The sequence below is a fragment of the Capricornis sumatraensis genome, chromosome 22, assembly GCF_032405125.1.
Source record: "Capricornis sumatraensis isolate serow.1 chromosome 22, serow.2, whole genome shotgun sequence".
Lineage (NCBI taxonomy): Eukaryota > Metazoa > Chordata > Mammalia > Artiodactyla > Bovidae > Capricornis > Capricornis sumatraensis.
In genome coordinates, this window is record NC_091090.1 from 33,001,686 (window position 1) to 33,014,494 (window position 12,809).

A 12,809-nucleotide genomic window follows, 5' to 3' on the forward strand; every position below is an offset into this window, starting at 1 on the left:
GAACAGCTCTCCTCAGGTGATTATTTTTCCATCCAGATATAAATGAGTAACTGTTCAGTTCAGTTCAGTTCAGTCGCTCAGTCATGTCCGACTCTTTGCGACCCCATGAATCGCAGCACGCCATGCCTCCCTGTTCATCACCATCTCCCGGAGTTCACTCAGACTCACCTCCATCGAGTCCGTGATGCCATCCAGCCATCTCATCCTCAGTCGTCCCCTTCTCCGACTGCCCCCAATCCCTCCCAGCATCAGAGTCTTTTCCAATGAGTCAACTCTTCGCATGGTGTGGCCAAAGTACTGGAGGTTCAGCTTCAGCATCATTCCCTCCAAAGAAATCCCAGGGCTGATCTCCTTCAGAATGAACTGGTTGGATCTCCTTGCAGTCCAAGGGACTCTCAAGAGTCTCCTGCAACACCACACTTCAAAAGCATCAATTCTTCCGCACTCAGCCTTCTTCACAGTCCAACTCTCACATCCACACATGACCACTGGAAAAACCATAACCTTGACTAGATGGACTTTAGTCGGCAAAGTAATGTCTCTGCTTTTGAATATGCTATCGAGGTTGGTCATAACTTTTCTTCCAAGGAGTAAGAGTCTTTTAATTTCATGGCTGCAGTCACCATCTGCACTGATTTTGGAGCCCAAAAAAATTAAGTCTGGCACTGTTTCCACTGTTTCCTATCTATTTCCCATGAAATGATGGGAGCGGATGCCACGATCTTTGTTTTCTGAATGTTGAGCTTTAAGCCAACTTTTTCACTATCCTCTTTCACTTTCATCAAGAGGCTTTTTCGTTCCTCTTCACTTTCTGCCATAAGGGTGGTGTCATCTGCATATCTGAGGTGATTGATATTTCTCCCGGCAATCTTGATTCCAGCTTGTGTTTCTTCCAGTCCAGCGTTTCTCATGATGTACTCTGCATAGAAGTTAAATAAGCAGGGTGACAATATACAGCCTTGACGTACTCCTTTTCCTATTTGGAACCAGTCTGTTGTTCCATGTCCAGTTCTAACTGTTACTTCCTGACCTGCATACAGATCTCTCAAGAGGCAGGTTAGATGATCTGGTATTCCCACCTCTTTCAGAATTTTCCACAGTTTACTGTGATCCACACAGTCAAAGGCTTTGGCATAGTCAATAAAGCAGAAATAGATGTTTTTCTGGAACTCTCTTGCTTTTTCCATGATCCAGCGGATGTTGGAATAGGGAAAAGGAGTCCAAAATGGTGGTGGCTAAAAGACAAGGAAGGGAAAAGTCCTCGAAGATAGAACAAAGGAAGGTCAAAGGAAGGTCCGAGGACCGGAGTGAAGACTTCAGGTAAAACAGCACTCTTGGCTAAGCCCAATTTGCATAGTGCAGGCCCAGGGGGAAAAAAAAAACATATAAAAGAGGAGCCAAAGGGCTCTCTCTCTCTTCCGCGTGCTCGGGCCCTCTTCTCTTTGAGTCTTTGGATCAACGTGCCCTCACACCTCAAAGATGAATTTTCCAGCTATCTTCTAAATAAAATAGAGCTGTAACACTCTATAACACTGATTTGTCTAAGAGCTATAACACGGTCTATTTGAGACCTGAGAGCTATAACAGGGTCTGTCCAAGACCCGAGAACTGTGACATGCTGAGGGGGTTTTAATGTCCGTCACTTCAAATCTTTGTTGTTATGAGACAAAAACCAAGGAGAATACACTCGCCTGACAGTAACTAATTATTGACTATGTAAATTGAACATAACTGTAAGCAGTAAGCATATATAGACTAAAATAGAGGGAATATTATGATCAGAAAATCAGAAGATTGAAAAGATGGTAATTGCTATTTATTGATCACCTTTTGCATATGCTTTACTTATTGTTTTGTGCTGGTCTCAGCCTATGGGTAAACAGTGTTGTGGCTGGATTAGCCCTTTGTGGTTCTTATTCTGATTGCAAGATGTCCTCAACAATAACCACTGAGAAACTTGAAAAAAGAACAAGGTTCATTACTAACAAGTTCAAGAGTATACACAGCAAGTCTGGTCTTGGATAGAGAGAGAGCAGGTCTAGGGTTTTGCTTCCAATGAGGCTGAAGGTGGTGGCCTTGGGTTTCTCGGTTCCCTCTTCATTGGTGAAAACATAAGAGAGGAAATTGAAAGAGCAGGAAGTGAAAAACAAGTGGCCCAAATTGTCAGTTACCCAAAATCAATCAAGATCTCTGAAACAAAAGAGTCTAAGAGTATGGGATTGGGGGCAGCCTGGCTCTTTATCTGTTCATGTGATTAGCAATGGTTCTTTTTAAGAACATTTGAAGTGGATGCCTCCATAATCATAGCTTAAGTCAGGCACTTGCATTACAAATGAACAAAGAAAAGCCTCTTAAACTTACACTACGTTGCCTTTTGGATCATTTGATAAACATATTAATGACGTTTCATTCATTTTTTACTCCTAAGTAAATATGATACAAAAAATCTTTAATAAAACTTGCACAAGCTCAGAAAGGAAGTTGTGGAGTTAAAATCCACACATTTAGAGTCTATTCGCTTTACTGGACACCACAGAGCAAATGAAAGCTCTTTATTGTGATAAATGGGAAATTACTTTTAGACAGAGTTGTTTCGAGGAATTGTTAGAATACTGTTGGGAAGGATATAGTGTAGAAGCAGCCAGGGAAATAGTTGTTAAGCACCTCATAAAAATGGAAAGAAATGAAAGACTAAAAAGAGGGAAAGGAAGGAAGCAACAAAAAGGAGGGGAGGGAAGGGAAGGCAAGGGGTAATACAGGAGAGAACAATTGGAAAAATAGAATGAACAGTGGAAAAAGGGAACGAAGGTTGAAGAAAAGCAGGAAGGGAGGGCAAGAAACAGAAATTATGTGAATAATGGACAATTAAAGGGTGTGGGGAGATAGCAGCTTCAAAGGGTCCAAAATAAGCCTGGGAAAGAGGTTGTGAGGAAAGATGATTCTGAGGCCGAATGGCAGACTGTGATGACTGTGTGTGTTCCTTATAGGTTAGTGTTTCTTTAGAGAAAGAATGTACAAGATGACTTTCAGCTTCATTTTGCCATCAAAAGATTGACTTCTTCATGCTCAGCTTCATTTTTTAAATGAGCCTAGGTCTCTGGCTCTGTGAAAAAGTCTTCCCAGTGCTCCTTTCACATCTTTATTCCTCAGTGTGTAGATGAGAGGATTGAGGGCTGGAGTCACTACTGTGTAGAAGAGGGAGATGAATTTCCCATACGTATGGGCATAAGAACTGTTGGGCTGGATGTAAACAGCTGTAATGGTCCCATAGAAGAGGGATACTACCATCAAGTGGGATCCACATGTCCCCAGGGCTTTGCGCCAGGCCTGGACTGACTTGATCCTAATAATTGCCTTGACTATATGTCCATAGGACATCAATATCAGTGCTAAGGGCAAGAGGAGCAAGACCAATGAAGCAATGAATAGCTGGACCTCATTGGCGTGGATGCCTACACATGCAAGTTTAATCATTGAGGGTACCTCACAGAAGAAATGATGCAGCCACCGGTGTCCACAGCGAGGCAGCCAGAGGGTAACAGTGCTCTGGGTGAGAGTGTTTCCTACTCCACTCAGCCACGCAACCCCTGCCAGAGCCTGGCACAGCTGTGGGTTCATTACAGCTGCATAGTGAAGAGGTTTGCACACTGCAGCATAGCGATCAAAAGCCATTACAGCCAGGAGGACGCACTCAGTAGAGCCCAGAGCCAGAGAGACGTAGAGCTGGACAGCACAGCCCAGGGCTGTTATGGTTTTGGCTGGTCCTCTTAAGTTCCACAGCAGCTGGGGGACAATACTGGTAGTAAAGCAGATGTCAACTAGGGAGAGGTGAGTAAGGAAAAAGTACATGGGTGTTCTGAGTTTAGAGTCTGTAGAGGAGATCAGAATAATGACTGTATTTCCCACCAGAGTCAGGAGATATGATACCAAAACAACCACAAAGAGTATCTTTTCTAGGTTGGGCTGATCAGAGAAGCCCATGAGGACAAAGTCTTCTTTGACACTGCTGCTGTTCATGCCCATCACCCTGTTCACAAAAAGGAGGAAAACATTGTAAGAATTTAGAGAAAGGATAATGTATTGGCCTCTGGTCACAATGTGGTGGTGGTGGTGGTTTGGTTGCTAAGTTGTGTCTGCCTCTTGCAACTGCATGGACTGTAAGCACGTCAGGCTCCTCTGTCCATGGGATTCTCCAGGCAAGAATACTGGAGTGGGTTGCCATTTCCTCCTTCCTGACCCAGGGATCTAACCTGCACCTCCTACATTACAGCCAGATTCTTTACCAGTGGAGCCACCAGGGAAGCCAAGATCAACCTTTTAAAATTTCTCTTTGAAACACTGACTCTGAGAGAAATTTCTGTGCCCCATAGAATAAATTCTGGCAATGTCCTTCAGAAGCTGCAGCAAATGACAATAAAGCCCAGACTACAAAGAGAGGTACATGATGGCTAATTTTAGAAGAAAGAATTTTCTTGAGAGATAACTATTAGAAGGTGAGATAAAATTGATCACAAAAAATAAAGAATAGCAGAAAAATAAAATGCATATGATTAATTTATAGCTTATGAAAAATCATTCAAATTAAATGGGGAAACTCAGTAATACTGATGTATAATATGTGTAAATAATATTTCAATGTTCAACTGTAATTTTGAGTTGGGCATTTTTTCCCCAGGATTTTCATATATATAAATAACAGCCTACTTCTGGAGATTATAGAGATTATTTTTCCTATAAAATGGCAAACATTTGGCTATTGAAAGGAATAATATTAACATTTATATATAAATATTTAATCATTATGCACATATGATTTCAAAAATTTATTTCCTTTAAGGATTAGGCAACTCATTTATCCTACCACTTATTAGTGATGTAAATTCATGAACATATTCAGAGCAAACCTCCTTGCCTTCTTTGGTGTGTGGTGTTGAGGAAGGGAGTCAGCTTTCCTGTCTTGTGTGTTGAAAGAAGAGGTGGTTGAATCTGATGAAAGGAATGAGGATCAGGAAAGGAAGCATCTTTGGTGGGATGAAAGAGGCTGCTTCAATGCACTTCAAATCCACGTTGAATTTTTATCTTCAGGAAGATTAAAAGGCCAGGATTTGTAATGGACTTTTAAAAAGTCCAAACAGCTATAAATGCAAATGTTTAAAGCTTATTCACTGATACAAACCTCATTTCCCAAAGACCATAACTCTATTTCCTGTTTAAGACAAACAGGTACTTTTACATGTCATAAGTGAAAATCACTCAGATTTCAAAATTCTTCCTTAATAATTACATATCCTAAAATTGTTTTATTACTTGTTGGGAAAATTAATCATGGACATAAAATATACTCTTATATATAAGATGTATTGATTTAACTTATCACGTAAAAATGATACTTAGTAGAACCCAGTGAAAAGGAAAGAAATTAAGGGGAGCATCTGGTGTGGGATCTCGACATTCAACAGCAGCATGATGTCACTGAGTGATCACTCAAAATAGCAAAAGTAAATAACAGTAAAATGAGCATACCAAAGGACCTCTAAGGAACAAACCAGTTTATATTATACAGACATATTTTTCTTACAAACACTGTCACAATTATATAACTTCATATGCATGCACAAAAATACAAATACATGCATACATGCATAATTCCTTCGATTCTATAATTCATGGTCAATTCCCAACTATTTAGTCTCCTAAAAAGTACTCATTTTTCCTATCAAAGGAGTAACAAAAAGCCAAACCCAGGTCTCTTGTTTGATTTTCTTTTTAATTCAGACTGCAGGTTGCTACCTTATCCTCTCAAATGAGAATTTTTCCTGTCTTTTAACTCCTACCACATTCCCCCACACATATATGCAATACCTCAACAGAAATACCATGAAAGATCAATTCACAGTCATGAACTTGCTCCTTATTTATACAGAGAGTTATAACAGTATGTTCACTTTAGGTTTCTAGAAGGATTCTATTCCACTATGATGCAAAATTTATCATCACTCATGTACCATATGATCTTCACACCTGGATGAACATCACTTTAAAATAGAATCTCAATTCGCCATTAAAAGTTAAGAGTCAAAAGCATGATGTAGATATAAAAGCAAGGCATCATAAGATGTAAATAAGTTAAAAGAGGAACATTTCCAGATTTCCTTTTTTTTTTTTTTTGTATACTGATACTCTCATTGTGAAAAAAAACTTTAAGTCATAGGATTCAAATTATTATTACTTTGAAATGAGCTCTGAAGGCCCATGTACTAGTTTTAGGGACTGTTATTTAAGATGGAGCTTCCTTAAGGTCAACAAGTCAGGAGAGACTGGAAAGGATACAGAACACCAAATACGGAAAAGTTCCATGGAAACAGTTCTCCCAACATGGCAATTAATATCAGGCCCTGTAGCATCATAAGAACTGTCCCAGGAGATGATCCTGAAAGAGAGAGTTTGTTCCTCTGATTTTTCTTGTTTCCATCTAGGCCAAACAACAGAGATATTTAAAGTCGGCCCTCATTACCACCCAGTGCTGAGTTGTTTTCTCATTTCTGCCATATTCATGTTAAATTTCTAATAATATAATCTATATTATACATATATGTACCTGCTATTTACAAATATATTCTGTTATGTTTATAATTGAAGGTTACAAATTGAATTGTAATCTTGAATATTTGTATATTTAAGAATATACAAAAAGAAATCTTGTATATTTGAATTGAAGATACAAATATTCTTCATACTTTCTGTATTTTAAATTTTAGCCAATCTGGTTGTATATTTCATGATTTCAATTTGTACTCCCCTGATAACTGATGAAGTTAGCTAGTTGATTTCACATTAATTTCCTGATAATTGACTAAAAATAACATAAATGTGAGAAACGGAAAAGTCAGTCTTTTACTACAGAGACTAGTAAACATTCCAGCCTAGATTCCCCTTTTCCCTTTGCACAGGTTTACCCTGGCAAGTTCAGAAACTACACTTATCAGCTAGAGGCACAGAAGAAGATGCACAAGATGGAAAGCAGGGACTGACCTCACCCAAATCCCCACTGCAAGGTCTCAGACCGGAACAGGCTCAAGCTCAGGAAACACAGAATCTTTACACGTAAATTAAGTGTCACTCAACAGTGGACATTTTAATTACTAATGTGAAAACACTTTATTACTAAAAGTTGACTTACCATTTGAAAATGGCTGGAAAGATTATGGGACATTCTAAAGATGTAATCCAGGAGCAGGGAAAGAACTGCTACATGGTACAGGAAGGATGGATAAAGGAATAAAATTGTCATTCTTCTACTATAATCACACCCATGAGTACTTTTACTGTTAGTATATCATGGGTAAACATGGACTGAGTTTTGCTAGGTACCAGGCACTCTGCCAAACATGTTATATATGGTCCTTCACTTATCACTCACCACCCTAGGAACTTGGTATTATTGTTCCACTTACTATAATGGAATAATTTTACCTACAAGTTCAATAACTTGCCCTGAATATTAAGAAACTGCTGGGTGTTTAAATATTGATAGAACAAAAGACGAATGACAGCATGTTGTAGAAGATAAGGGATACGTTAGATCATGATGCTAGAGAACCTGGAATTCTGTGCTACTGATACTTTATTTAAAAAAGAAATGACCAACCCGAGATGGAGTCACTGTGCTAAGCTCAGAAAAGTAAACTGAGACACAAAACCTAACCTAATTGTAGTTACAGCCTCCTTCAGGAGTGTGGTTTTAGCTGGTCAGTCTGGAATTTTCCTGTCAATACACTGAAATAAAATTAATATTTTCTGACAGTACTATAAAAATTTAAAAATAAAATTTCTTCCCTGCCCTTAGCCTCCCCTTTCCCCACACAGTGAATTGTGTCTCTACGTTATGTGCTGATTAAACCTGTCCCATTGGCAGGAACACCTGATTATCCATAAAGGCAGCCACAAGACAACTCCTTAAAAGACAACATTTTTTCTTGATCTTGTTTAGGGTCATATGACTCACAATGAAGGTGCTAAAATCTAATTATATAAACTGTCAAGAATACCTCATTTGATGTACAGCCCTCTGTCTCAAGAAACATATATAAACTGTGTTTTGACTTCTAATGAGGGAACAGTTCTCTGAGCTTTCTGAGATGCTTTTCTTGGGTTATAATTGTTAAATGTGGTTCAAATAAAATTTTCCAATTCTTTCTTAGATAGGCTGAGGCTGATTAAATTTTTGTTGACAGCGCCAATGAGGTAATCTAATACATAGTCCCTTTTCATCCCCCTAGATAGCTTACCTGAACCTGAAACAATCCAGTCTTTTCGCCTTCTGCCTATAAAAGTCTCCTATTATGTATAACTTCTTTTTACTTGGTAGATGGGAAGCTACTTGATTTATGACTTGCTAAATAAAACCAATTAAATCATAAAATTTATTAGGCTGAACTTTTGTTTTTGGACATTAGTAATCAGTGGCTCAGTGGTAAAGAATCTGCCTGCCAATGCAGGAGATGCAGGTTTGATCCCTGGGCTGGGAAGAACCCCTAGAGAATGAAATGGCAACCCACTCTAGTATTCTTGCCTGGGAAATCCCATGGACAGAGGAGCCTGGTGGGCTACAGTTCATGGGGTCACAAAAGAGTAGCACAAGGCTTAGCAACTAAAGAACAGCAATCCTTTGAAGCCACTTAAATTAGAAAAGTAGAATGATATGTGGAAAATAATTTTATGGAATAATCAAACTTATCATGGAGAAAAGAAAGGTTTGAAGAAACAGTTTGGAGGTTTTAGAAATTCAGTCATGGAGTGGGTTGCCATTTCCTTCTCCAAAATTAGAAAAATAGAATTATATATGGAAAATAATTTTATGGAATGATCAAAGTTATCATGGACAAAAGAAGGGTTTGAAGAAACAGTTTGGAGGTTTTAGAAATTCAGTCATAGATAACAACAAGTGTCTCAGAGACTAGGAGGTGAACTACATGAGCTGCTTGGGTTGCTGTAAAGGTCTGTTGTGCAGCAGAGAGCATATTACACAGCTGAAAGCACTCACAGTTATTGAAATAACTATAATCTCCACGCCAAATATATCCATAAACTCTTTTCAACTCAGGGTCACGTGCTTGCAAACTTATTTAAAATCGAGATAGAGAATCTGAATTAGGGCAATGGAATGTGAATAAGATGGAGGAAAAGGGTTAAGATAACAATAAGGAATAAGATTAAGAAGACTTTCATATTCATGTGAGCGTCAGGTAGACCTAACTGTAAAGTAGAACTCATATTTAGATTTTATGCTGAGTTAGAGGAGTTATGAAAAGGAATGGGGATCCTTTGGTCTATTTAAAGGTTATTAAAATAATTTTGGAAAGTGGTGGATGTTTCTATCAGAGAGATCAGATGGTTAAGGTCTATCAAGTCAACACGAGTTTTTAAATCACAAAAGTGGTGTAGAAATAGCCTTAATTATTGTGTGATTTCTATTAATATATAACAGATCATCGGCTAAACTCAGATTTATTTATCACAACAGTCATGTAAATCAGGAACTCTTATTACCACTCAAGTATTAAGTACTGATCTACTTGATTAGCTTGATAGATTGGGTTTTGAACTCAAGCATTTTGACCCAAAATATCAATCATATTCTCTACAGCACAGATTACACAATCTAAACTGGCTCTTAAGAAGTGAAAATTGGTGCTGATCTAAAGAGAAGTGAAGTAAAGAGACATTTTGGTTGGTCTCAGCGTTTTCAGCACAATGAAAAAGAAGCGCAATGTACAGGACAATGCAGAATACAAGACAATTGCAAACAAACCAAGCACAAGTTAAGAAGGATGGAGGAAGACTGCAGAATTTGGAGGTTATAGAACACCATAGTGTTTTTGAAAGTATTTAATAATCTTTAAGATTTATTCAGCACTTACAAGAGCCATGAGTCATTTTAAAGTACATTGCATGAATTAATGTATTTAATTCTCACTGCAAACCTGTGAGGTGATTAAACTGAGAAACAGAGAGATTAAGTAAAGAACAAAAGGTTTTACATAGCTAATAAATAGAAAGAGCAAAGTTTCAAACCAAGTCTGGCTTCAGAACCCATGTGTTTTACAGTTTCAGAAACCCTGAAATAAGAAATACAGCATCGAGTAAGATTCAATACAAGGTTTTGCCCTGTAGAACCTTGGTCCATTTGAAATTAGATTACATTAAGTTACATTAAGTTTTAGTATTTCATTAAATTATTAAGTAACTTCTATAATTATTTAACAATTATTTCTATTGCTTTCATTTAAAAGCAAACCTTTTTCTTCCTTAATAGCATTTTAAGTAGATTCACAAATCTGGTACATTACTGTAAAAAGAGCCTATATTTTCAAGTTTTGTTCTGTTGTTGTTGTTTTTTTCCTCGAAAGAATTGGGATACTGTGGTAGAATGTTTTAAACAATGTCACATTAGGGCTCTTTTACAAAAGAACAGTAATTTCCTCATGCTAATATATACTTTTCCATTTTCTGTTTCATATTAAACACTATTTAATTCCCTAATCAAATATGTAAGCACATGCATATTGGGTAGATCACTAAATCTCCCTATTCTGGGATATGCCCTTTAAAGACATTTAGTAGAAGAAAGTATGAATATGTTTATAAAACACACACATACACACGGATGAAGTTCCATGAGATACACAAGTAGAGTCTGAATGTGCTTCATTTTTCTAAACCACAGTAGCCATATTGTTGGTAAATACAGACAGAAAGGTAAGCAGTCACGTGGGAGTAGTTATTAAATCTTAGGTCTCCTTAATAATTTTCCTCAATGAAAAGTCACTGTTTCCTTGATTTTTCCTTAGGAATTTTGCTCTAGTCTCAGCATTCTTCTCAGGGCTCCTTTCACATCCTTGTTCCTCAGAGTATATATGAGGGGGTTCAGGGTGGGAGTTACAACAGTGTAGAAGAGTGTAAGGAACTCCCCCTGGCTATGGCCATAGAATCTCTTTGGTTGAATGTATATGGCTGAGCTGGCCCCAAAGAAGAGGGACACCACCAGCAGATGGGAACCACAGGTCCCTAGAGCCTTACGCCAAGCTTGGAATGACTTAATTTTTGTTACTGCTTGCACGATGAATCCATAAGAGACCAATATCAATGCCACAGGAAGAAGGAGGAGAACTAATGTGGCTACAAAAAGCTGGACTTCATTTGCATGGATGTCAAAGCAGGCCAAATTGATCATGGCAGGCACTTCACATAAGAAGGTGTGCACACGGTGATGTCCACAGCGAGGAAGGCGAAGGGTGATGGTTCCTTGAATAAGAGCGTTTCCTATTCCACATAGCCAGGCTATTCCTGCTACGGACTTACAAAATGATGGGTGCATAACACTGGTGTAATTGAGAGGTCTGCAGACTGCTACATAGCGATCAAATGCCATGATGGTCAGGAGCACACACTCAGTGGAACCCAGTGAGAGGGACACATAGAGTTGTATGGCACAGCCTGTTGATGTGATGGTCTTGGCTGGTCCCTTCAGGTTCCACAATAACTGTGGGACGATGCTGGTAGTTAAGCAAAGGTCAAGAAAGGAGAGATTTGTGAGGAAGAAATACATAGGTGTGTGAAGTTTGGAGTCCATGCAGGAGACCAAGATAATGGCTGTGTTGCCCAGGATGGTCAAAAGATAGGATATCAAAATGACCACAAAAAGGATGGCCTCCAATTGAGGCTGGTCTGAGAATCCAAGCAAAATAAAATCACCCTCAGATGTTTCATTATTTTGTTCCATTAGTCTGTTATTGTAAAAGAGAAAAATGGACACAAAATTCAATTGAGGGAAATAACATTATTGGTACTTACTTCTAAAATTTGAAGTAAACTCAGATTTTCATAGCTAGCCAGTTTTCACAGAGAAGGAAAAATGGTAATTATTAAAAAAGCATTCTTAAAAACAAAAGCATTGTTTTGTGTCATCATTTCTTGACTCAATAAATATTTGACCCATCCTGTTTTTTGTGCGTGTGACCATTCTGTTTTCCCATTAGTTGAAAAGTATTATTTAAGGTAATTTTTTGAAGAAGAAAAGAAAAGCTCTCAGTTTGAGTAGCTAATTCTGTTAGTAGAAGTGGGAGGAAAAGAGGATAGGAATGCTGAAGCAAATTTAAGCGCCTAGTATGAAATGAATTATGAGTGATCATTGCTTGCTTCCACAGAAATTACAATGCAAAAATAATGAATAACGAGTCAGTAGATCAGAAAAATAAATGGAACATATTTTGTGTCTTTGTTACTCAAAGACAAAGAAAATTCTGAAAATGTTTCTTATAACTAAATATTTGATCAGAGTGTGTATAGGGTCAGACACAGGTGAATTTCAGCAGAGAGGAAAGCTAAATAATTTTATAAGCTATTTAACAACTGATCACAAGTTTTTATGCCTCAAAGTTGATGAAAAAAAGATATTTGTGATACATGCACATAATAACACATGTACAAACTCAGGTATGCAATTTGTTCAGTTTTTGATAAAATGTCTTCAGATTAAAAAAAAATAAGGTAAAAACTCACACACACCCACTTAATTAAAGACAAGGAATTAGCATTTGGTAACGTCAGAAAAAGCAAAATATGCCTTTGTCATCAGTTTTACATTCTGCAAAACAGAATCAGTCCAGATTATATTTTGCCATACCTCTTCATTTACGATTTTTCTAAAATATCATCTTCTGTGTCCCCAGATGTTATGCTCTCATCAAGCATGTGTGCTCAGTTATGTCCAACTCTTTGCAACCCTATGAACTATAACTCGCCAGGCT

General features: G+C 37.9%; 2 protein-coding genes across 2 annotated transcripts; both read right to left on the reverse strand.

The window, feature by feature from the left end:
* Window positions 1–3,072: 3,072 nt before the first annotated feature.
* LOC138097970 (olfactory receptor 2G3-like) lies at window positions 3,073–4,023 on the reverse strand. Its single transcript, XM_068994183.1, has one exon. It carries the CDS (start codon window positions 4,021–4,023, stop codon window positions 3,073–3,075), a length of 951 nt encoding a protein of 316 aa, XP_068850284.1.
* A 6,823-nt stretch (window positions 4,024–10,846) lies between these two features.
* Window positions 10,847–11,782, reverse strand: LOC138069696 (olfactory receptor 2G3-like). Its single transcript, XM_068961031.1, has one exon. It carries the CDS (start codon window positions 11,780–11,782, stop codon window positions 10,847–10,849), a length of 936 nt encoding a protein of 311 aa, XP_068817132.1.
* Between the last annotated feature and the right edge of the window lie 1,027 nt (window positions 11,783–12,809).